At 52.1% G+C, this 25,709-nt stretch overlaps 1 protein-coding gene across 1 annotated transcript in view; it reads left to right on the top strand.

Annotated features, from left to right (window-relative positions):
• Positions 1 to 25,709, top strand: part of LOC142365643 (netrin receptor DCC) — a 678,995-nt gene that overhangs the window by 488,404 nt on the left and 164,882 nt on the right. The window contains exons 10-12 of the mRNA XM_075446652.1: positions 4,508 to 4,656; positions 6,712 to 6,850; positions 17,820 to 17,869. Of these exons, the coding sequence (XP_075302767.1) occupies positions 4,508 to 4,656; positions 6,712 to 6,850; positions 17,820 to 17,869 (338 nt within the window). The remainder of the gene's footprint in view (positions 1 to 4,507; positions 4,657 to 6,711; positions 6,851 to 17,819; positions 17,870 to 25,709) is intronic.

Raw genomic sequence — 25,709 nt, 5'->3', positions numbered from 1 at the left:
GCCGCTTTGGCGATTGGCAACTGCACATGTCCTCTAAGGGTTTGTACGGACTGCTGGCAGGAGGTTAGCGCCAAAAATAGCCCATAAGCTGTAAGATCTGAGAACTTCTGGAAGGTTGAAAGCAAGACATACCATTTACGCAGAGGACAGCCGCTTTACTGGGGCCAGCTCAGGTTAGAAACACAACAGTCCTGCTCTGCAATGACTACGTTAGGAACACAGGTACTTAATTGCTGCAATAATGAATAGCTAAAATCAATGTATGTATCAGGAGCCTATGGTAAATATTATCTTTCAGCCCCAGGAACAGTGGTTTTTGCGGCAACGTGAGGCAGATTCTTCCAGCACAGCGTGGCTACAGCCATTCAGCCCAGCAAGACAGGATCAGCCGCACTGACAGGGACCTTAGAAATGCTTATAAATATCTGCAGGGTGGCAATTCCCACTTTTTGATGGAGGAGGTTTCATAGCAGGCATTTAGAAAATGAAACAAGTGTAAGATGTGTAATTCTAAGCTAAACTAATTCTTGACAGTTGTATCTTTTAAAAGGTAACATATTTCTAAAAAAAAACTTTAACTTGTTAAGAGAACAAGGAGATTTGCACTTTGCTGTAGCTCTGGGAACAGCAACAAACAACAAGATATTCTCATTTTGAGGAACCTGATGAGGTTCAACAAGGGCAAGGACAGGGTCCTGCAGCTGGGGAGGAACAACCCCATGCACCAGTACAGGCTGGGGTGGACCTGCTGGAGAGCAGCTCTGTGGAGAGGGACCTGGGTGTGCTGGGGGACGACAGGGTGACCATGAGCCAGCAGTGTGCCCTGGCTGCCAAGAAGGCCAATGGGATCCTGGGGTGCATTAGGAGGAGTGTGGGCAGCAGGTCGAGGGAGGTTCTCCTGCCCCTCTGCTCTGCCCTAGTGAGGCCCCATCTGGAGTCCTGTGTCCAGTGCTGGGCTCCCCACTTCAAGAAAGATGAGGAGTTACTGGAGAGAGTCCAGCGGAGGGCTACAAGGATGGTGAGGGGACTGGAGCATCTCTCCTACGAGGAGAGGCTGAAGGAGCTGGGCTTGTTCAGCCTGAAGAAGTGAAGGCTGAGAGGGGACCTTAGAAATGCCTCTAAATATCTGTAGGGTGGGTGTCAGGAGGATGGGGCCAGGCTCTTTTCAGTGGTGCCCAGTGACAGGACAAGGGGCAATGGGCACAAACTGAAGCAGAGGAAGTTCCAGCTGAAGATGAGGAAGAACTTCTTCCCTCTGAGGGTGACGGAGCCCTGGCCCAGGCTGCCCAGGGAGGCTGTGGAGTCTCCTTCTCTGGAGATATTCAAGCCCCGCCTGGACACGGTGCTGTGCAGCCTGCTGTGGGTGACCCTGCTTGGGCAGGGGGTTGGACTGGGTGACCCACAGAGGTCCCTGCCAACCTGACCATGCTGTGATGCTGTGATAGATAACATTAGCCCTAAAGGAAAGGCGGTGAATGCATGTTTCTAAAATAAGCACTGGGGAGAAAAAAAAAAAAGGTAAAAAAAGCAAAGCATTCACCCATTTCTGGCTCTGGACTTGATTGCTTTTCCTGCTGGTGAACAGGAGTGATCCCACCAAACAGCCCCAGAAGTGGCAGTTGCCAGAGCAGCATCAGACTCACTGCGAGCGGTTGTCGTAGCTGGTGTTTAGGAAGCAGTCCCAGGCGCTGAACCGAGCTTTTATGGGTGGTTTTTGGAACACATTGAAGCATTATGTGGAGCCCGTGGTGAAAGAAAACCCCTCAGTCGTCCGCCTGCCCGCTTTCCTTTATCCTTTCTGCTCAGGGAAAGGATGCTGTTGGTCGTAAAAGACGGACTCCAGAAGAAATATGATTTAATGTCTTGTTTTAATGGAATGTAAAGCAGTTCTAGGGCTTCTCTGCTATGTAGAGAAAGAAGAACTTAGGAAAAGATTTAGAACTCAATGCCAGTTTTCATGGGATTATTATTTGACAGAAGGGATCAGGAGAGATTATTAAATGCTTTGTGCGTGCGGAAAATGTCGAGACCTTAAGCACATTAGCCTGCCTGTCAGAAATATTGCAATAAAATGAAAAGGAAAGCTGGGGGCAGGAAAAAAAAACCGTTTTAGAAGTATCCACGCTGCACCTAAGCCTGAATCTACAATCTGCCTTTTGTCGGTGAGACGTCCGAGTGCGTCCGTGCGATGCCCAGCTCCGCCGTCCCGGCTCTGCGGGAGGGGACAGCCGGGTCCGGGGAGTGCAGGGCCAGGTGCTCCTTGGCCATCGCTGCTAATATATACTTACAAATATCTTCAGGGTGGGGGTCAGGAGGATGGGGCCAGACTCTTCTCAGTGGTGCCCAGCGACAGGACAAGGGGCAGCGGGCACAAACTGAAGCAGAGGAAGTTCCAGCTGAAGATGAGGAAGAACTTCTTCCCTCTGAGGGTGACGGAGCCCTGGCCCAGGCTGCCCAGGGAGGCTGTGGAGTCTCCTTCTCTGGAGATATTCAAGACCCGCCTGGACAAGGTCCTCTACAGCCTACTGTGGGTTACCCTGCTTGGGCAGAGGTTTGGACTGGGTGACCCACAGAGGTCCCTGCCAACCCCGACCATTCTGTGATTCTGCTCATGGGTTCATGAGAGGGAGCTGGTACCATGAAAATGCCTCAGGACGGGGACGTAGCGTTGCAGAAAGCTTCTTCTAGGAGCCGTAATTCTGTTACCTGCCGCTTGCATGACAGCTTGTGAGTTTGTTTTATGCCAGAGCACGCTCCGTACTGAAAGTAAAAAGGTACTATTTGGTGTTGAATCACAGAATCACAGAATGGTCGGGGTTGGCAGGGACCTCTGTGGGTCACCCAGTCCAACCCCCTGCCCAAGCAGGGTCACCCAGAGCAGGCTGCACAGCACCGCGTCCAGGCGGGGCTTGAATATCTCCAGACAAGGAGACTCCACAACCTCTCTGGGCAGCCTGTTGAGGAGTTTTTCGAAATAACCCTCCGCTTGACCTCTACGGTTTTGCCACAATTGTCGTTCGGTTTCTTTCTTCCGCTGTTGCTCGCGTTGGAGGCGCGGGCACAGGTAAGCTATGGATATCCTCACCTCCCAGCATCTCTTGGGGTTAGGGCCAGCAGAGACGTGCACTGAGTAATTTTCTGGGGAAAAACTGGTAGTTGTAGGAGTTTATTAAGCTTTTTTAGCTGTTTTGCTTTTGGTAAGCGATTTAAGCTGAGACCCAAAAGCGTGGTGTAGTTGATGCGCGATAACTGGCGTTCAGGGTGGAATTGGAGCACTTGAAGACAGTCTGTAGACCAGAAGGTGACCTGGGATGGGTTCCTGAGCAGTTACAAGGGTTGATTTTGTCTTGTCCTTGGAGGAGTTGGGTGCTTCTTCACCCACCAGCGTGAGCTGGTGGCAAGGCAATCTAAATTTTGCCTTTCAAATGATCTCTGCTTTGGGCTAAACCTGTTACAAACCTCTGTATTTTTGGTTCTGATCAAACTAGATGATAGTTTGAAGGGTGGGATGTTTTAATATTTTTATTGTCATTATTTGGTTTATAAGGTGAGCTTGTTACAGCCCTGTAATTTCTGTAAGCGCTGGGCACCGCGCAAACACAGGAATATTATTAAAGAGCAGAACTGCGTATTAATACTGGAGCTTATACGGGAGAAGCCTAATTTTTAAGGGCAAATTAAGGTTTGGAGATGCTGAGAGATCTCTGGTCCAGCCCCTGCTCGAAGCAGGTCAGCTCCGAGATCAGCCCAGTCGCCCGGGGCTTTATGCCAAGAGCTACGTGATGTCTTCTGACCAAATCCATCGCCGTGCTACGAGGTTCCTGGGACTTCGAAACGGGGGGACACCAACCCAGGGCCCGGCCTTTGTGGGCTCCCTCCTTCGTTAGAGCCAAGGGCTGCCTTGACTAAGCGGTGCCTCGCTGGAAAGCGGCTTTAAGCTGGCGGTTAGCGTGTTGATGGGATGACTTGGGTTTTGTCGGGCGGTGTGTTGGTGCTCGCCTGGGCGTTCTTCTGATGGCTCCTCTGATGGCAGTCCTTTGCTCCAGCTGGTCTTGGATGATCAGGTTTGCATGGCTCCAGTTTCCTACTACCTCAAGGTAAATGCATCTGTGGCGTGCATTAGGTATTTGTGCTCGTTGTTTCCCAAAAATTCAATTTTAAGATGGAGTCCGTCCACTGAGCCACAGGCACGGGGGTGTAGCCTAGGTGGAGCAACCCTTTTCAGTATTTCACGTGTTCACCATGCGATATCCAGGACAGTCATTCCGCAGGGTTCTTTTCCAGGGGTTTATCATCCCTTTTATCTGGGGTTTCTGAAGCGTACCGTGCTGAATCACAGGATGGTCAGGGTTGGAAGGGACCTCTGTGGGTCGTCTAGTCCAACCCTCCTGCCGAAGCAGGGTCACCCACAGCACCGGGCTGGGTCATCCTGCGCGTGTGGGGCCGGGACGCAGCGGTGGGTGATGGAGGAACGGGGTTTTCACGCCATCCTTTCCTTTCCGTGCAGTGCAAGTTCCCGGGCCGGTGGAGAACCTGCAGGCTGTGTCTACCTCACCTACCTCGATTCTGGTCTCCTGGGATCCCCCAGCCTACGCAAATGGCCCCGTTCAAGGCTACAGGCTCTTCTGTACGGAGACGGCGACGGGAAGGGAGCAGGTGAGTGGTGACCGGAGCAACTCTGCTCCAAATGTGGAGATTTGGTGTAGGCATCTGCAGGTCTTCAGAGCCCTGTGAAGACACAGAGGGAGAGGTTTTACGGGTTAGTCCTCCAGGTTAGGTAAACGTTGCACAGACCAGTGATAAAAGAGCAAATCAAGCAAAATAAATTTCCACCAGTATAAAACGGGTGCAGCGGGTAGAAGGGGCCTCCTGTTGTACATCAACCGTTCCTCAGCTTTACACTGAAATTTCAGAATAATGCCAAAGAGCGTTCAAAGACCCTTTGGTCTTCCCCTTTACATTATGCAAAGCCATCAATATATTAATGGCAGCGTGTAGGTGTGATCTTCGTAGAACGTATATATTTAGTTGCTTCTTGTAACTCCTTCCAGGTAGGAGAGTAAAATATTACAAATCCAGGCTGGAAGTGATGCCTTTTCTCTCCAGACTGACACAGAATCCCAGCATGGTCGGGGTTGGCAGGGACCTCTGTGGGTCACCCAGCCCAACCCCCTGCCCAAGCAGGGTCACCCACAGCAGGCTGCACAGCACCGCATCCAGGTGGGGCTGGAATATCTCCAGAGAAGGAGACTCCACAGCCTCCCTGGGCAGCCTGGGCCAGGGCTCCGTCACCCTCAGAGGGAAGAAGTTCTTCCTCATCTTCAGCTGCAACTTCCTCTGCTTCAGTTTGTGCCCGTTGCCCCTTGTCCAGTCGCTGGGCACCACTGGAAAGAGTCTGGCCCCATCCTGCTGACACCCACCCTGCAGATATTTAGAGGCATTTCTAAGGTCCCCTCTCAACCTTCTCTTCTCCAGGCTGAACAAGCCCAGCTCCCTCAGCCTCTCCTCGTAGGAGAGATGCTCCAGTCCCCTCCTCATCCTCGTAGCCCTCCGCTGGACTCTCTCCAGTAGCTCCTCATCTTTCTTGAAGTGGGGAGCCCAGAACTGGACACAGGACTCCAGATGGGGCCTTGCCAGGGCAGTGTAGAGGGGGAGGAGAACCTCCCTCGACCTGCTGGCCACATTCCCCTTAATGCAGCAAAAATCAGTGTTTATGCTGTGCACTTGATTGCGTTCCCAACTCTGCCACGAGCTCGTGCTTTCTTGCGGCAGATGAGCAACCTTGCCTTCTGCAGACGGCAAACTTCTCAGGCACTTCAGGGGGCAACAGGCACAAACTGAAGCGGAGAAAGCTCCAGCTGAAGATGGGGAAGAACTTCTTCCCTCTCAGGGTGATAGAGCACTGGAACAGGCTGCCCAGGGAGGCTGTGGAGTCTCCTTCTCTGGAGATATTCCAGCCCCGCCTGGCCGCGGTGCTGTGCAGCCTGCTGTGGGTGACCCTGCTTGGGCAGGGGGTTGGGCTGGGTGACCCACAGAGGTCCCTTCCAACCCCGAACATTCTGTGATTCTGTGATTCCTGCTGGCCGTTGAATAAACCAGTATTTAACAGGGATGCAGCAATGGAGAATGAACTCTGTGGGTGGAATATGGCCTGGATAGGTTTTTAGCAAAGAATAGGGTAGGGAAGAAAGCTGAGAGATCCTTTTTTTTTTCCTGACCTGACAGCATGTGATAATTGCAGGCATCAGCAGGCTCGATACCCATGCTTCAGTAGTCTTAAGGGAACTTTTATACCATCCCCATTTTTTCTGTGCTTGCTTTATTTTACTGCCTCCTTTTCTCCAAAATTCCCCTTTGGCTCTTTGGCTTTATTTTCTGCTTTCCCCACCGTGTACCTACGGAGTGGCAACAAATGACTTAACAAAAAAAAACCCAAAAACCCATTTTGTCCTGTGCCCTGAGTAACAAAACACAACTCTGAGGCTCTGAAGTCCCCTCCGTCCCGGAGCCCTGGGCAGGGCTGCGGGCGAGCGCTGAGAGCTGAGCTGTTACAAACCACTCTGTTACAAATTGCTTTTTTTCTAGCAACTTAAATTAAGGATTTAGCTCCCTCCTCAGAGTAAAAAGCTCCCCTCTAACCCACTCGTCCCTTGGCATGGCCATGGCGCTGGTGGTCACGTTTCCCTGTGGTTTGTCATCCCTGTGTGCTAGAACGTGGAGGTGGACGGGCTCTCCTACCGGCTGGAGGGGCTGAAGAAGTTCACCGAGTACACCCTGCGCTTCCTCGCCTACAACCGCTACGGCCCCGGCGTCTCCACCGAGGATGTGACGGTCACCACGCTGTCGGATGGTGAGTGGGGGGACGGAGCGGGCTCGGGGCGGGCGGGCTGCGTCGAGCGGTTGCGGTCGTCGGGCTTTTTCTTCTGCCGCCGTGTTCGGGAAGAGGCAGCAACGAAGAGAGGAGGTCGTTGGGTGTGCAGGGTGGAAATCATAGAATGCTTTGGGTTGGAAAGGTTGTTTAGAGGTCATCTGGTCCAACCCTTCTGCCATGGGCAGGGACATCTTCACCCAGATCAGGTCACTCAGAGCCCTGTCCAACCTGGCCTGCGGTGTTCCCGGGGATGGGGCAGCAACCACCAATCTAGGCAGCTTGGACCAGGGTTTGACCACCCTCATGATGAAAAATTTCTTCCTTATGTCTAGTCTAAATGTATCCTCCCTTAGTTTAAAGCCCTTACTCCTTGTCCTGTCACAACAAGCCCTGCTGAAAATATTTTCCTCAAATCAAGGGGTTCGGTACCTGCCTGCAGCAGTACCCGTGGGGCTGATGTTCATCTCAGAATCACAGAATCCCAGAATGGTAGGGGTTGGAAGGGACCTCTGTGGGTCATCTAGTCCAACCCTCCTGCCAAAGCAGGGTCACCTACAGTAGGTTGTAGAGGACCTTGTCCAGGCGGGTCTGGAATATCTCCAGAGAAGGAGACTCCACAACCTCCCTGGGCAGCCTGGGCCAGGGCTCCATCACCCTCAGAGGGAAGAAGTTCTTCCTCATCTTCAGCTGGATCTTCCTCTGCTTCAGTTTGTAAACTCCATCACGTTTTTTTAAAGGTGGCACAAAAGGTGTCAACCAAGCTTTTAAAGTGGGATTTATAAACAGTTAATTTTCCTCCTGATGGGAATTTGAACCACCTCTTTATCATTTCTGTTAATAAAGCAATATCATGGAGGTTGGGTGGCCCTGGCCTGGGTTGGGATCACTGATTTAAGGTCATTTTCATGGGGAAAAAATGTTGACTTTTACATGAAGGTATAAAATCAGGGAGAAGCAAGAAATAGGTGGCTGTGGGCTTCAACTTGCTGGGCTTTTCTGCCCTCAGAAGGGGAGCAGAGCGCATTCAGAAACTGGCTGAGGCACCTCAAGCCACATAAAAATTGTGTTTTTCCTTTCCGTGCTGTGGAGTGATGGTAGAGCAACAACATTGGGTGGAGAACCGGGGTGTCGGAGATTTATTCCTTTACATTTGCAAATATTTGTCGGCAATCCTTGACCTCTGGAGGAGAAAGCCGGGAGGGGCAGCGTTTTCATTTGAAGAAGCCTGAGCCCGGTCTGCAAGGAGTTGAATTCCAAAATAAAAATGCACCTGGGTGAAGGGCGGCGGAGGAGAGCTGCTGGGAACCTCTAAAACAGACCCTGTGGAGGGGGCCGGGGGGAACCCCGAGCGAGGGAGCTGCTGAACCCCAACACTGATTTATTCTGCGTTATTCCAGGCTGTATCTTCAGTGGGGTTCATCCACGAGACCCCCCGGCTCGGTCATTGCACGTTTGACACCTCTGCAAGATTTTTTTCAAGTGCTGCTTACGTCTACCCAGCAAATTCAGTTTTCCCTTGCAATCCAGCCTGGGTCTTGGCAGAATAAATTACTTCACACTTATAATTATAAAAACAAAAGGAAAACAAGTGAAAAATGAATATTTTGCATAATGTATGTAGATTTAATTCGCACCGTGAAGTGTAGAAGTGCGGCCCCGTACTCCGCTTTGGTTTTAAATGTCACCCTAAGTGAGAAGGGGAGAGATTGTTATTCATGAGTCTGCAAATTATCCCCCACAAGCGTTTCAAAACGCTTCACCTGTCTGCGAGAGGAAATCGTTGCTAACGAGAAGGTTTGGGTGAGACTATTCCAGAAAACAGGAGTGCGCGGAGGCGCCTTCGTTTTGGGAGTCTGGAAAAAGGTGGTGTTTCTTTTTATTTAAGCAGAAGTCTGGAAAGAAGTCAGTTGGCTGCAGCCTTCCCAGCCTTCCTCTGGTTTTTTTGGAGCAGGCGTAAAAGAAGAGAAAATCCCTTTAGGATATCTAATATGTACTTACAAATCTAATATCTAATATACAAATCTAATATATACTTACAAATATCTGCAGGGTGGGTGTCAGGAGGATGGGGCCAAGCTCTTTCCAGTGGTGCCCAGTGACAGGACAAGGGGCAACGGGCACAAACTGAAGCAGAGGGCAGCTCTGTGGAGAGGGACCTGGGTGTCCTGGTGGACGACAGGTTGACCATGAGCCAGCAGCGTGCCCTGGGTGCCAAGAAGGCCAATGGGTTCCTGGGATGCATTAGGAGGAGTGTGGGCAGCAGGTCGAGGGAGGTTCTCCTTCCTCTCTGCTCTGCCATGGTGAGGCCCCATCTGGAGTGCTGTGTCCAGTGCTGGGCTCCCCAGTTCAAGAAAGATGAGGAGCTACTGGAGAGAGTCCAGCGGAGGGCTACGAGGATGAGGAGGGGACTGGAGCATCTCTCCTAGGAGGAGGGGCTGAGGGAGCTGGGCTTGTTCAGCCTGGAGAAGAGAAGGCTGAGAGGGGACCTTAGAAATGTTTATAAATATCTGCAGGGTGGGTGTCAGGAGGACGGGGCCAGACTCTTTTCAGTGGTGCCCAGCGACAGGACAAGGGGCAACGGGCACAAACTGAAGCAGAGGAAGCTCCAGCTGAAGATGAGGAAGAACTTCTTCCCTCTGAGGGTGACGGAGCCCTGGCCCAGGCTGCCCAGGGAGGCTGTGGAGTCTCCTTCTCTGGAGATATTCCAGCCCCGCCTGGCCGCGGTGCTGTGCAGCCTGCTCTGGGTGACCCTGCTTGGGCAGGGGGCTGGGCTGGGTGACCCACAGAGGTCCCTGCCAACCCCGACCATTCTGTGATTTCCATCCTCCTTATCCCGGGTCCTCCTGAAGCCACTTTGGTCTCTGGCACGAGGGAGAGCAGCCCAGGGTTCCGCAGGGAGAGCCTGGGTGAAGGCAGCAGCCGTCCGAGCTGTCCCGAGAAGGGAAGGAGGGGATGCAGAGAGCAAGCCAGGAACACCAACACTTTCCGCATTTTCTTCTTTTATGGGACCACGCAGAGACCTTTCGCGGGGTGAAGGTCTTTTCTGCTGGAAGGATGTGCAATAAAAGAGCACGAAATCACTCCTGCATGGGGGAGCCAACAGCCTACGTAGAGGAGAGACAAAGACATTTCATCCGTCCTGGTTTATGAGGGAGAGAGAAAGGATGGAGAAAGCCTCTAGTAGCCCGTGCACACATCTGGGGTTTGGGGAGGGTTTTGTTCCTGCCTCCCCTGCCATCACTCTCCCCAGGCTACGCTTTTTGGATTGCAACCCGTCCTCCAGCTTAAAGTGAGATTCAGCAGGCTCATCCATCAGGGACCGCTGCGGTCGGAGGGACGGGGGCTGCCCACCTTGCCCTGCTCCGGACAAAACCGTAACGAGAAGCATCTCGCTTCTCACGACCTTCTCAAGGTCTTTGGTCCTTGCTTCGTGTCCTCTTCGCATCTCTGGTAGTTTATTTTTCACGTCGGTAGCCCGACCTGGAGGGCAGCCCCTGGGCGAGGAGCAGGGATGCTCTCCAAGGGCAGCGACTCCCGCGCCGCTCTTCTGAAAGCTGGTGTGAAACCAAAATAAATGATGAGGTTCAACAAAGCCAAATGCAGGGTCCTGCACCTGGGGAGGAACAACCTCATGCACAAGTACAGGCTTGGGGTGGACCTGCTGGAGAGCAGCTCTGCGGAGAGGGACCTGGGTGTCCTGGTGGACGACAGGTTAACCACGAGCCAGCAGTGTGCCCTGGCTGCCAAGAAGGCCAATGGGATCCTGGGGTGCATCAAGAAGAGTGTGGCCAGCAGGACGAGGGAGGTTCTCCTTCCCCTCTACACTGTCCTAGTGAGGCCTCATCTGGAGTCCTGTGTCCAGTGCTGGGCTCCCCAGTTCAAGAAAGATGAAGAGCTACTGGAGAGAGTCCAGCGGAGGGCTACGAGGATGATGAGGGGACTGGAGCATCTCCCCTACGAGGAGAGGTTGAGGGAACTGGGCTTATTCAGCCTGCAGAAGAGAAGGCTGCGAGGGGACCTAATAAATGCTTACAAATATCTAAAGGGTGGATGTCAGAAGGATGGGGCCAAGCTCTTTCCAGTGGGGCCCAGCGACAGGACAAGGGGCAACGGGCACAAACTGAAGCAGAGGAAGCTCCAGCTGAACATGAGGAAGAACTTCTTCCCTCTGAGGGTGACGGAGCCCTGGCCCAGGCTGCCCAGGGAGGCTGTGGAGTCTCCTTCTCTGGAGATGTTCCAGACCTGCCTGGACAAGGTCCTGTGCAGCCTGCTGTGGGTGACCCTGCTTGGGCAGGGGGTTGGACTAGATGACCCACAGAGTTCCCTTCCAACCCCTACTACTCTGTGATTCTGTGATTCTGTGACAAAATTGGGAGAAAAGTCCTGCAAACAGGTCTGTCTTTCCTTTCCTCGCGTAAAAATGAAAGGATCATTTTTAAGTCTGCCTTCCTCTTGAGAGAGCGCGTGCTTGAAGGTGATTTTTTTCCACGCCAATCCTTTGCTGTGCAGCATCCGATGCGGTACGTAGCGGCACAAAAAAAAAAAAAACCCTGTACTTATAGTTCCTGCAGGTCTGGGGGCAGAATTTTTCCACCAGGCTCCGAGATGTCATCTGTAGCCTGAGAAATGCACCCCAATCAAAGGGATTTAATGGGGCATCTCCACTGCAGGAGGTGCAGACCCCGAGAGCTTTCACCAGATCGAGGAACAGACTGTATCTTTAATGCTTAATTTTTGGTTGAAAATACAGCTCGGATAATATTTGGCCAAGCCGCGTGCCATTTCAGCAGCGCTTTGAGCTATCACGCTCATGAATTTATCAAAAAACATTTAATCCCAGCAATTGGCAGGCAGTCTTATTTCATGCTTCCTGAGTACTTGATTTAACTGTAATTTATATCCGTAATTATAATATGAATGCTTTTTCTTAAAAGTAGGAAGATTGACGTTCAGATTGACACAGGAGACAGCCTGTGAGGTTTATCAGATGTCAGTAGCCATCCCTGCGTTCGCACGAGAACGGGGGCGAGGAGGAACGGGCTGCGAGGGCGTTCACCGGAGCCACGAGCGTGGATTGACTGGAGATGAACGGCGGCGTGGCTGGGACCCTGGTGGGACCGAGTCCCCTGTACCGCCCTGGTCGCCCAACCTTTTGGCGTCGTGAATTCCTCTAAATACAAATAAATTCTGCATACACCGGCAGGCTGTGCTGCCATTCAGCGAGAGCTGGGCAGGCTGGAGAGCTGGGCAGAGAGGAACCTGATGAGGTTCAACAAGGGCAAGGGCAGGGTCCTGCACCTGGGGAGGAACAACCCCAGGCACCAGTACAGGCTGGGGCGGACCTGCTGGAGAGCATCTCTGTGGAGAGGGACCTGGGTGTCTTGGTGGACGACAGGTTAACCATGAGCCAGCAGTGTGCCCTGGGTGCCAAGAAGGCCGGTGGGTTCCTGGGGTGCATAAGGAGGAGTGTGGGCAGCAGGTCGAGGGAGGTTCTCCTCCCCTTCTGCTCTGCCCTAGTGAGGCCCCATCTGCAGTGCTGCGTCCAGTGCTGGGCTCCCCACTTCAAGAAAGATGAGGAGCTACTGGAGAGAGTCCAGCGGAGGGCTACGAGGATGGTGAGGGGACTGGAGCATCTCTGCTACGAGGAGAGGCTGAGGGAGCTGGGCTTGTTCAGCCTGGAGAAGCGAAGGCTGAGAGGGGACCTTAGAAATGCTTATAAATATCTGCAGGGTGGGTGTCAGGAGGACGGGGCCAGACTCTTTCCAGTGGTGCCCAGCGACAGGACAAGGGGCAACGGGCACAAACTGAAGCAGAGGAAGTTCCAGCTGAAGATGAGGAAGAACTTCTTCCCTCTGAGGGTGACGGAGCCCTGGCCCAGGCTGCCCAGGGAGGCTGTGGAGTCTCCTTCTCTGGAGATATTCCAGCCCTGCCTGGACGCGGTGCTGTGCAGCCTGCTCTGGGTGACCCTGCTTGGGCAGGGGGTTGGGCTGGGTGACCCACAGAGGTCCCTGCCAACCCCGACCATTCTGTGATTCTGTGAAAATTCCCCAGCCCGTCTTTATCCTTTTGGAAGAAGTACCGGGCCGTTTCCCTCCTCCTCCTCTCCCCTCTGCCAGGACTTTCCTGACGCAGAACGTTTTGAGGTGTGAGCGTCAGCCCTGAAACCTCGGGTAGTGCCTCTGCCCCTCCTGTGCCTCTCCAGAACGGCAGCCCAGGGATGCAGGGGCTCACTCAGCCGTCTCGGTCCTTCCAGACCAAGCTGAAGAACAGCAAGCAACCAGCAGAACAACAAAGGACCTGGGTTCATCTGATGGGCAGCTGAAAAAAAGTTTAGTTTGGGTTTGTTTTTTCATTTCACCAGGTAGAATAGAAAAAAAAAAAACCCCAACGACAACTCTGAGTACCTTGGCGTGTAGAATCAGAGACTGCTTTGGGTTGGAAGGGACCTTTGGAGGTCATCTAGCCCAAAGCCCCAGCGGTGAGCATCACTAAGTCCGGAGCAGTGGGGCTCATCTCCGCTACCTTCAGACACCTGGTCCAAGGCAGCGAGGCTCCCAGAGTGTATTTGAGGTTTCCTCTGCCGCTGCGTCACCCCGTGCCGAGACAGAGGGGGCTGAATTATCCCTGGCTGCATCGGTCTCCGTTTGCCGCTTATTGAGTAACTAACGCTGGGTAAGATGAGTCCTGCTCTAATTTCTGCTGGCGTAATTAAGCGGCGAAGAAGAAGCAAAAACCAAGTTTTAGCAGGCACCTCCAATTTCTTTGTCTGATCGAGGTGTAAAGCTGGAGGAAGTAATTGCAATCTCGCAGGCGCTGGGTGTGCCGGGGGAGCTCGCTGGTTATTATGCAACCTGAGATGTGAAATCAGGATGTCTGGTTTGGTCATGCGCAGCGAGCGAGGGGTGAAGACACGCGGGGTGGCCTTGGAAGGGATGGAGTTCGATGCTGGGTCAGGCCTGGATTTATTTTTCATTTTTGATTGAGGATCTGGTAGAAGAGATAAGGAGCGCGTCAATAATGTTCATGTATGCAGCAAAACTGGGAAATATGACCGGCGTTCACCAAAGAGAAATAATCAAAATAATAAAGATAGATAGTAAAAAAAAAAATAAAAAGGAAAAACGAATAGAATTTTGTCTGATAGGGGAATGTGCCATAGTAGCAATAAAACTTGAGAGTCAGCAATGAGCGGGAAAGGTTTAAGGTGGCAATGGGTGAACGTCACGATGAGCCTTCGCTGTCCTTCAGAGAGGAGAGAAAAGAGGACTTGGGTGTGAGGAGCAGGGGCTCTGGGCAGCTCCGACTTGCTCACAAACGAGAGCAAATATTCTCCAGCGAGAACAGACTATTCGGGGAGAGAGCGGCGTTCGCCGGATCCGGCTAATTCGGAAATGTCCAAAAATCCCTCGCTTTTCTTTCTCCTCACGGTACCGAGTACGTCACAGGGACGGCTTTCTGTCTGGTCTTCTTCAGGATGAGGGGAGTGTGAGCAGTGACGTCTCCTCCGCGTTAAGGGAGGGGAAATGTTTCGCCTGCTGTTTTGGTCCTGTGGCATCAGCGATGCCCGAGATCAGCTTTGCGTTGTCGTGGGTGGTGTGGAAACAAATGGCGAATAGTCCCTGTGAGAGGGGGAACTGGGAGGAGTGGTGGATGCACTGGCAGGCTGTGCTGCCATTCAGCGAGACCTGGACAGGCTGGAGAGCTGGGCAGAGAGGAACCTGATGAGGTTCAACAAGGGCAAGGGCAGGGTCCTGCACCTGGGGAGGAACAACCCCAGGCACCAGTACAGGCTGGGGCTGACCTGCTGGAGAGCCGCTCTGTGGAGAGGGACTGGGAGCGCTGGGGGATGACAGGGTGACCATGAGCCAGCAGTGTGCCCTGGGTGCCAAGAAGGCCAATGGGATTGTGGGGTGCATTAGGAGGAGTGTGGGCAGCAGGTCGAGGGAGGTTCTCCTGCCCCTCTACACTGCCCTAGTGAGGCCCCGTCTGGAGTGCTGTGTCCAGTTCTGGGCTCCCCAGTTCAAGAAAGATGAGGAGCTACTGGAGAGAGTCCAGCGGAGGGCTACGAGGATGGTGAGGGGACTGGAACATCTCTCCTACGAGGAGAGGCTGAGGGAGCTGGGCTTGTTCAGCCTGGAGAAGAGAAGGCTGAGAGGGGACCTTAGAAATGCCTCTGAATATCTGCAGGGTGGGTGTCAGGGGGATGGGGCCAGACTCTTTCCAGTGGTGCCCAGTGACAGGACAAGGGGCAACGGGGACAAACTGAAGCAGAGGAAGCTCCAGCTGAACCCGAGGAAGAACTTCTTCCCTCTGAGGGTGCCGGAGCCCTGGCCCAGGCTGCCCAGGGAGGCTGTGGAGTCTCCTTCTCTGGAGATATTCCAGCCCCGCCTGGACGCGGTGCTGTGCAGCCTGCTGTGGGTGACCCTGCTTGGGCAGGGGGTTGGCCTGGGTGACCCACAGAGGTCCCTTCCAACCCCGACCATTCTGTGGTTCTGTGGGAAACCAGCCAGTTCCGAAAGCTGCTGGTCTGGAGGGAGCAAAAAAGAGACTGAACAGGGCAACTTTGCATGTCGAGCCCCGGCTGGTCGGGGCAGAGCTGGGAGGGGGCTCGGGGCCCATAGCCGGGGATGCTGGGATCCCCCAAGCTGGACCACCCGCTCTGATGGAGACTGTCGCTCACCCTGCGTCCTGCCCAGCGGCGAACCTCTGCGACTGGGGATCCCCAGGCTGAGGAGGAGTTTCTGTTTTCCTCGCTGCTCACTTGGCTGTGCCGCTGCCTCCAAACAATCTGAGTTTTCCGAGTATTTTGATTCAAATGCAGTTTTTTTTCTCTTTTTCCTTTCCTTTTTATGATCCGTAGAGCCTTCGTGAAGGAGAACGGTATTAATGTGGGACTTTGCTACCAGTGGGACCCTGCTGTTTAGCCCTTGGGTTTTCTGCTCTTTTGTGGCTTGTATTTAAAGAATTATTTTCTTGTTAGCACTGACAAATGACTTGGCTCTGACTGCCTGAAATCGTTAAACAGCGGCGTGCGCTGAGGATGCTACGAAGAGCGGCACTTTGGGGATTTGTTTATTGACCGCAGACGTGACCAGACAGAGTCCAGCGGAGGAGCCGTCTGACCAGCGCCGCGTGAAGCAATCTGGGGAAAAAAGTACCAGTTGCATCACTCGCTGTGACCCTGCTTCAGCAGGAGGGTTGGACTAGATGACCCACAGAGGTCCCTTCCAACCCCTACTATTCTGTGATTCTGTGACCAGGTGTTTCTCATCGTATTAGTGCCGATTATATTATTTAGAGATTCATAGATGTGAAGGTGAGAGGTGACTCCTCGCTATAGATGCAGCCCGCGTCTTCCAGAGCGCTGGTGCCACGCTGGTGGTCTCCAGCTGTGGCAGCTGGCAGCTTGGATGGACAGTGTGGACTGTAGGGAGGGTCTAGGTATGGAAACCATACTTAGAGATGATGTAGGCAGCAGCCCCCACTGGGTTCACCTCTATATGGTACATCGAATTTCACCAGCTCGTTCTGGTGGAGTCTCCTTCTCTGGAGATATTCAAGACCTGCCTGGACAAGGTCCTCTACAGCCTGCTGTAGGTGACCCTGCTTCAGCAGGGGCGTTGGACTAGATGACCCACAGAGGTCCCTTCCAACCCTGACCATTCTGTGATTCTGTGGTGAACGTTGTGGCCCAGAAGAAGTGATTTACAGAAATAACTTCTGTGTCCGCCATGCTCCTCGGCAGCGATCTTCAGTGCAGAGTGAAGAAGTTGAAAGAAAGGTGCGCTGGATTTCTAGTGTAGATGGATTCCAGCTCGTAGCTCTTTGCTTATTAAATTACTCTTTACAGCCAGAAGTCCCTTCCCTGTTCAGAGAACAATAGATAATAACCCGTGCTCTGCACTTGTTTAGATAAAATTAATTTTATTTGGTCTGTAAGATGTTTGAGCTCTCAGACCATTCTTGTAGATCTTTGCTGAACAAACTGAAGCAGAGGAAGTTGCAGCTGAAGATGAGGAAGAACTTCTTCCCTCTGAGGGTGACGGAGCCCTGGCCCAGGCTGCCCAGGGAGGCTGTGGAGTCTCCTTCTCTGGAGATATTCCAGCCCCACCTGGACGTGGTCCTGTGCAGCCTGCTCTGGGTGACCCTGCTTGGGCAGGGGGTTGGACTGGGTGACCCCCAGAGGTCCCTTCCAACCCCGACCATTCTGTGAAGATGGAAACCCCCCCTGAGTCAGAACCATTTGTTTGATTGAAGGTTGTGGGTGCCAGGCCATCTCATGAACGCCTGGTGAGGCATCTTTGTGAGACCCTGTGTTGAATGGCTGTTAGTCCCGTTGAGGAATTATCAAAAAAATATCCAAAGTATATTTGTTGGAATGGATAGAACAAAGATGAGCTGTATAAAACTGGCTGTGGATTATAGTGTGTATGATAAGGAGAGCCTAAATGTAAACCATTGTTTTATAAATAATATCTAATGACAAGGTGTCTTTTCTCTTTGGCCCTTGGGCATCCCTGTAAAAAGGGGTGCCACTGAGAGAGGAATACACTTCTCGGTCTGTATATAACAGAAATGTTCTGAAAAGTGCTTCAATAAATAAAAGCTGGAGAAATTGCGGCATGTTTTTGTTGATTTCTGACCAGGCTGATCACAAATGACTGAATTCAGGTAGCTGGCCTCACTGCAGGATGCTGCTGTTTCAAGGGCTTACTATCAGGGCTACTAAAAAGGGGCAGAAATGAGCAGCTGCGTTTATTTTTCCCTCTCCTTAGGGGACCTCTGAAGTGCCACCTGGATTAGCTGCGTGGCCGTGACCAGATTGTAAACTAGGTGTAAAATCTGCCCTCTCCTCTTTCCAACAAGAGAAATATTTGATGTAACCTGTGCCGACTGCGACGCTAACGGCAACGTTTCCCATTTTCTCTTTGCTCTTCTTCCCTTGCAGTGCCCAGCGCCATGCCTCAGAACGTCTCCTTGGAAGTGGTGAACTCCAGGGTAAGTCCGCCCCGTGCTCAGCACCTCCTGGCACCGCGATCGCGGCCGTCTGCGTCGGTGTTCCTGCTTCGTGGGGCTTTTTCGTGTACAAAGAGACCCAGGCTGCCTTTTGCAGAAGGTTCCCTTCGCTTGTGTGGGAGATCGCGTTAAAATAAAGAACTGGAACGCCCCAAAAATTACATTAAAGAGAGGCAGTGATTTTTGCAGAGAGGCTTCAGCCACAGCAGTGTCCCTTCAGCTCAGGTGAACAAGCCGAAACCATTCCCTGGTTGCAGATGAACATCTGCGATGAACGTAACTGCGCGTTGAGTCGGTGGAACGATCTCGGGGACTGACGAGCAGCAGAGATGCTCCTGGGGGAACGAGGGGAGGGAGAGAAGTGTCTTGGTGGTGGGTTGTGGGCACCATGTGCGGGTAGGTCTGTTGTAGCCTTGCTTATTCTACAAAATGTGTTTGTTTTCTTCTGAAAGGTGCGTTTCTACCTCTTGAATCCAGTGCTTTCCATCTTAAAACAGTCTAACGTGTCGCTGATGAAGTGGGTTGATACTATTTCATAATATAATATTGCACATAATAGGTCTTAATTATGTTTACTGCTTGTTGAGTGCGATTTTTGAATATATCCTGAAAACGGTTTCGATTATTTCGTTCTATTCATTCCTGCTCTTTACTGGAACTCCATAAGCTTTCATTCTGTAGCTGATTTTAATGATAGACCCATTTGGACATGGAAAAGCTCTCCCCTGAGAGCACGAAAGGCACAACCCCCACCTCCCCACCCAGTAGCATCCCGTCAGGATGTCCCCTTGGGTCTTTGGAGGTTTCCACTTGCACAGCTCCCAAGGAGTAGGAGCCCCAAGCTCGCTGACGAGGATAAACTGCAGTTTAATGATCATTTATATAATTCCTAATTTTCTGGGAACGCCCAGCAGCTGTCAGTTTGATCTTTCTATTCCACTGCTCCTTTTAATGACATCAAACGTATATATTCTGATTATTTTCTTTTTTTTTAACGCACCCAACTCCGGTTACTTTTCAATTCCTCTTACGCGTAGTGCCCAAAGGGCATTGATGTCTTGGCACATCTTGTTCCGACCCGCTGTGTTTCCTACTTCTTGCTTATTCTCGAGGTAAAATGTCACAGAGCAGCTGATCGCGTTCGGTGACCTTTTGTGGCGATCATTTGCATTTAAAGTACTGAGAAGAAAAATAGAAAACGAGCTGCGGGGTGCGGTGCTGCATGGGATGGCGTGCGGGTGCTCCTGCCTTGAGACGCATTACTGCATTATTGGCGCTTACAGAGGGAGGTGGTTGATACAGATGGGAAAAGGAAGGGGACCTTGGAAATGCTTCTAAATATCTGCAGGGTGGGTGTCAGGAGGACGGGGCCAGACTCTTTCCAGTGGTGCTCAGCGACAGGACAAGGGGCAACGGGCACAAACTGAAGCAGAGGAAGTTCCATGAGCCAGCAGTGTGCCCTGGCTGCCAAGAAGGCCGATGACATCTTGGGGTCCATATGAAGAGGAGTGTGGGCAGCAGGTCGAGGGAGGTTCTCCTCCCCCTCTACACTGCCCTAGTGAGGCCCCATCTGGAGTGCTGTGTCCAGTTCTGGGCTCCCCAGTTATAGAAAGATGAGGAGCTACTGGAGAGAGTCCAGCAGAGGGCTACGAGGATGATGAGGGGACTGGAGAATCTCTCCTACGAGGAGAGGCTGAAGGAGCTGGGCTTGTTGAGCCTGGAGAGGAGAAGGCTGAGAGGCGACCTAATAAATGTTTATAAATATCTGCAGGGTGGGTGTCAGGAAATGAAGCAGAGGAAGTTCCAGCTGAAGATGAGGAAGAACTTCTTCCCTCTGAGGGTGACGGAGCCCTGGCCCAGGCTGCCCAGGGAGGCTGTGGAGTCTCCTTCTCTGGAGATATTCAAGCCCCGCCTGGATGCAGTCCTGTGCAGCCTGCTGTGGGTGACCCTGCTTGGGCAGGGGGTTGGACTGGGTGACCCACAGAGGTCCCTTCCAACCCCGACCATTCTGTGAAGAAAGGGTGGGCTGTTCCTCAGTCTCGCCCCTACCCACCGTGGTCAGCGGCCATCAGTATGTTCCGAGTCACAGAGCACTGAATGTTGGAAGTCTTGGTGAGATGTTACTTTGCAGATGTACGTGCTGCGTTGGCCAAAGATGGATTTCTATGTTCATCTGAGTGTCTGGCTGAACTGCGTTGTGCGGGGCGGCTGTTTCGTGGCAGACAGGAGAAATGGGTCTCAGTCCTCCTCTGCATGACCAGTGATACCCATGTACGCCGGCAAACCTCGATAAAGCTTGAATGGAATTTCAATATTTACAGCTACTTAATTTGGAACAACACATACAGAAATAATGAGCTAGACTTGCTAAATCGTACGGAATAAAGAAGTTTTTCAAGCAGAACGATCGGCTTCACAGACCATGCCCCAAAATACCTTTGCTGGTTCTTTTGCAGTACAAAGCTTGTGGCGACTGCGGTTGAGGCACCACGAAACTCCAAAGGTTGGAAAGAGCTGCATGCAGTCTCCCACTCTTGTAAAAGACTTCAATAACCCAGAATATTATATTTCTGCATTCCGTTTTTTATCGTGTTCTTGCTTTTCTTCCGTCTTGGCAGCAGTCGGAATTAATTTGATTAAAGGCTTATAATTCACAAACTGATTAAATCAAAACAAATAACTAAATAACCCACGTCGCAGGGTAACTGGATTTGAGTAGTGCACAGAAGGGCCCAAAGGCTGGCCTTGGCAGTTCCCAGAATTATTTAAAATTTTATCTCTAGCTTAATAAGACTTCTCTCTTTATGCTATTTTTCTTTGGCGGTGGCAGATCTATTAATTTAATAACATCACGGAGATGGCCAGGCGAACGGAAGATGCTTGATATGAATTACTATTAGCATGATTATTGCTTAATATCGATGACGGTCCGTGACTGGAGCCCTCGCTCAGGTCAGAATTGATAACGGTGACGAGGACTGTGGCAGAAATTCAGTTCCTTGCCTAAAAGGTTTCGCTGTGAAACGCGACGCGGGAGTGGTGGGGGCAAGTCAGCGGGCGATTCCGTAGCAGAAGCTGTCAAGATGCGTAGGGTGCCTACACGGGCTTAACGAGCGGTAGGTGATCACTACCCCAACTGGCCTCTTGGGAGTAAACGGCCAAGACTTTCTTGCACGAAACGAATCTGTTTCAAAACTTTCTGCGTCGCTTGGGGTTCTTCTGGATTTTCTTCTCGTGTAAATGAATCATCGGTGTTCAGTTGAGCAAGAGAGCGCGGTGATGGCAGGGGTCGGCGCGTATCCGCGTGTCTCTGTCGGCGTTAAATTCTATGCGTCAACCAAATTCAGCAGGAAAACCAAAAATGCCCCTTTTTTTCTCCTTGCTTTTTGCATGACGTGGATTATTCCTAATAAGAAACAAGATTTCTTTCAGATAGCTTCTGCTTGAAAATATCCTCCTTTGCTGAAGTAAAGGGACATGTGCAACAATTAAGAGGTGAACAGAGTCTTGTCCGAGCGATATCGGCGTCACTTCTGGCAGAAACAGGGTGGCAATTCCCACTTTTTGATGGAGGAGGTCAAAAACGGGGAAACATTTTCATAGCAGGCATTTAGAAAACGAAAGAAGTTTAAGACGTGTAATTCTAAGCTAAACTGATTCTTGAAAGTTGTATCTTTCAAAAAGTAACATTTTTTTAAAAAAACTTTAACCTGTTAAGAGAATAAGGAGATTTGCACTTTGCTGTAGCTCTGGGAACAGCAACAAAACCCAAGATATTCTCATTTTGAGGAACCTGATGAAATTCAGCAAGGGCAAGGGCAGGGTCCTGCAGCTGGGGAGGAACAACCCCAGGCACCAGTACAGGCTGGGGCGGACCTGCTGGAGAGCAGCTCTGTGGAGAGGGACCTGGGTGTGCTGGGGGAAGACAGGGTGACCATGAGCCAGCAGCGTGCCCTGGGTGCCAAGAAGGCCAATGGGATCCTGGGGTGCATCAGGAGGAGTGTGGGCAGCAGGTCAAGGGAGGTTCTCCTTCCCCTCTACTCTGCCCTGGTGAGGCCTCATCTGGAGTCCTGTGTCCAGTGCTGGGCTCCCCACTTCAAGAAAGATGAGGAGCTACTGGAGAGAGTCCAGCAGAGGGCTACGAGGATGAGGAGGGGACTGGAGCATCTCTCCTACGAGGAGAGGCTGAGGGAGCTGGGCTTGTTCAGCCTGGAGAAGAGAAGGCTGAGAGGGGACCTTAGAAATGCCTCTAAATATCTGCAGGGTGGGTGTCAGGAGGATGGGGCCAAGCTCTGTTCAGTGGTGCCCAGCGACAGGACAAGGGGCAACGGGCACAAACTGAAGCAGAGGAAGCTCCAGATGAACCTGAGGAAGAACTTCTTCCCTCTGAGGGTGACGAAGCCCTGGCCCAGGCTGCCCAGGGAGGCTGTGGAGTCTCCTTCTCTGGAGATATTCCAGCCCCGCCTGGACGCGGTGCTGTGCAGCCTGCTCTGGGTGACCCTGCTTGGGCAGGGGGTTGGACTGGGTGACCCACAGAGGTCCCTTCCAACCCCGACCATTCTGTGATTCTGTGATTTGAGGAGATTTTTTGTCTTCCTTTGAGCTCGTTTCTCCCACCCTGTTCAAGAACCCGCATGAAGGCAACTCCTGGTGGCTGTTTAGGTATTTGTTTACTTCTTCTTCGCTTTAAATATTGATGCATTTTTACTTTCGGTAATTTTTTAAATACTAGTTGCTAATTAGCAAATCTGAAGTGCATAAATAGCAATAGATTTATCTAATTAAAACTGTGTGTAACTTTATTTCTCCTTCCCTTTTTAGAAGACAGAGTAAAGTGAAGCAGTAATTGGTAGTAACTGTGGAAGCAGAGTTCCTTTGGTTGTACTTAGCAGCGATTTAATTTGGGGTTGTGGTTCCACTGCGATGAACAGGGATTGCTCCTGGGCTACAGGGATGATGAGGGGACTGGAGCATCTCTCCTACGAGGAGAGGCTGAGGGAGCTAGGCTTGTTCAGCCTGGAGAAGAGAAGGCTGAGAGGGGACCTTAGAAATGCCTACAAATATCTGCAGGGTGGGTGTCAGGAGGACGGGGCCAGACTCTTTCCAGTGGTGCCCAGCGGCAGGACAAGGGGCAACGGGCACAAACTGAAGCAGAGGAAGCTCCAGCTGAAGATGAGGAAGAACTTCTTCCCTCTGAGGGTGACGGAGCCCTGGCCCAGGCTGCCCAGGGAGGCTGTGGAGTCTCCGTCTCTGGAGATGTTCAAGGCCCGCCTGGACGCGGTCCTGTGCAGCCTGCTGTGGGTGACCCTGCTTGGGCAGGGGGTTGGGCTGGGTGACCCACAGAGGTCCCTTCCAACCCCGACCAGTCTGTGATTCTGTGAGGACTTTTCATCAGGTAGTTAAGGGTCTGAGAACATAACCAGTAACATTCTCCTGGGTAAAATCAAGAGTCCTGTAATAAATCTGGGGTTTTTTGTCATTTCTTTTGTTTGTGTGTGTTTGTATATATAGATAAAAAAAATCTTCATGGTCGTTACGCCCCGTAATGTTTGCAGAATCCTACCGCAATGTGCTGTTTATGAGATTTTTAAAACACCTAGAAATAAGCTGCAGGAAGAGTTACTTCTAATCATTAGTTCACATTAGGAAAACACAGGGTTTGTACAGTTTTAGCAAAGGAGACAGTGGCTTAAGCTGCTGTAGCTGTGGATCATAGACCAGAATTCCACGTTTGCAACAGTTTGCTGCGTATTATCCGCAGCCCTTTCCAGCGTGAGTAACTGGATCGTTCACCGTTCACTGAGCAAAGCCATCCCCTGCTTTTTGCCCCTTCTTTTTGTGGTCAGTTATTCCTAGCGAAGTCTCGGCAGCGATGGAGAAGCGTGTTTTACTGTCAGGAGAGGTAGGCTAGCGGGCGTCAGGACCTGCACCCCTAACAAATCACGGAGAATCACAGAATCACAGAGTAGTAGGGGTTGGCAGGGCCCTCTGTGGGTCACCCAGCCCAACCCCCTGCCCAAGCAGGGTCACCCAGAGCAGGCTGCATAGGACCACGTCCAGGTGGGGCTGGAATATCTCCAGAGAAGGAGACTCCACAGCCTCCCTGGGCAGCCTGGGCCAGGGCTCTGTCACCCTCAGAGGGAAGGAGTTCTTCCTCATCTTCAGACGGAACTTCCTCTGCTTCAGTTTGTGCCCGTTGCCCTTTGTCCTGTCGCTGGGCACCACTGGAAAGAGCTTGGCCCCGTCCTCCTGACACCCACCCTTCAGATATTTATAAGCGTATATAACGTCCCCTCACAGCCTTCTCTTCTCCAGGCTGAACAAGCCCAGCTCCCTCAGCCTCTCCTCGTAGGGGAGATGTTCCAGTCCCCTCATCATCCTCGTAGCCCTCCACTGGACTCTCTCCAGTAGCTCTTCATCTGTCTTGGACTGGGGAGCCCAGAACTGGACACAGTACTCTAGATGAGGCCTCACCAGGGCAGCATAGAGGGGAAGGAGAACCTCCCTCGTTCTGCTGGCCACACTCTTCTTGATGCACCCCAGGATCCCATTGGCTTTCTTGGCAGCCAGGGCACACTGCTGGCTCATGGTCACCCTGTCGTCCCCCAGCACTTCCAGTCCCTCTCCACAGAGCTGCTCTCCAGCAGGTCCACCCCAAGCCTGTACTGGTGCCTGGGGTTGTTCCTCCCCAGGTGCAGGACCCTGTATTTGCCTTTGTTGAACCTCATCAGGTTCCTCTCTGCCCAGCTTTCCAGCCTGTACAGGTCACGCTGAATGGCAGCACAGCCTTCCGGTGTATCTACCACACCTCCCAGTTTGGTGTCATCAGCAAACTTGCTGAAATCACTGCATTTCACACTGTTTAAACACACAGATGGATAGATGCCTTCTGGAGATGCTCCGTCTTCGCGCCAGCTTCGACCTGCTCAAGGTGTTTCTGCCATCGGGCCAAAATTTCGGAGAGCTGCAGGAGTGAAACGGGAGGCTGTGACTTTGTCTGGGGGGGGTAGAGGAGGGTGAAGCTGTTCTGTCCTCAGAGCAGCTCACCCAGCCCGCGCCCGCCAGCGCGGGGGCTTAATCGTGGCCGGCTGGCGTAAGGCTCAGCTTGACTTCGGGATCAGCCCAGGCAAGGGCAGATGGTGGTCAGCGCCGCGTTGGCTAACTCCATTTTTAGTTGTGTTCAAACATCTTAACGTTTGGTGATGGAGAACGGTGCCCAAGGCGCCGAGTGCTGCAGAATATCTATGAGTAGGTAGGTACTTTGGAGCTCGCTGCAATTTTTCAGCCACGCTGATTTTTTTTTTTTAATGTTGTTTCTCTGTCCTTTTTCTAAATTATTTTCTCCAAAGGATTTCGAGACTGGAAGTTAGGCGTCTGGCTGCCTGCTCTCATAGGTGCTCACCTTGGGACATTTTACGTGTAACCCTTATTTGGGGCTGGAAAGGATCTGCTGAAGGGACCGAAAGGGAACGAGCCACTTGGCAGGAGTTGTGCATCATCTACACCTGGAAAACAGAATCCCAGAATGGCAGGGGTTGGAAGGGACCTCTGTGGGTCATGGAGGAGGCAAGGGGAGTGAGCATGGTGGCCCAGGCAGGAGGGCAGCTCCAGAGGGAAGGCAGGCAGCTCAGGAGGGAAGGCATCTCCATCCACCCCCCTCCAGGTGCATCAAGGTAGCCGTGGCAGAGGAGCAGCTGGGGATAATGAGAGGCTCTCCTGGGAAGAGCCAATCATGGGGGGGAGCTGGGAGGGGTGGTGGCTCCATGGGGGCAATAAAAGAGGCAGCCTGAAAGAGCTGGAGTATGAGAGAAAGCTGGGGTAT

This window comes from Opisthocomus hoazin, chromosome W (genome assembly GCF_030867145.1).
Source record: "Opisthocomus hoazin isolate bOpiHoa1 chromosome W, bOpiHoa1.hap1, whole genome shotgun sequence".
NCBI classification, from domain to species: domain Eukaryota; kingdom Metazoa; phylum Chordata; class Aves; order Opisthocomiformes; family Opisthocomidae; genus Opisthocomus; species Opisthocomus hoazin.
The sequence above is the reverse complement of the archived record's forward strand: the minus strand, read 5'-3'. Positions and strand labels throughout refer to the sequence as shown.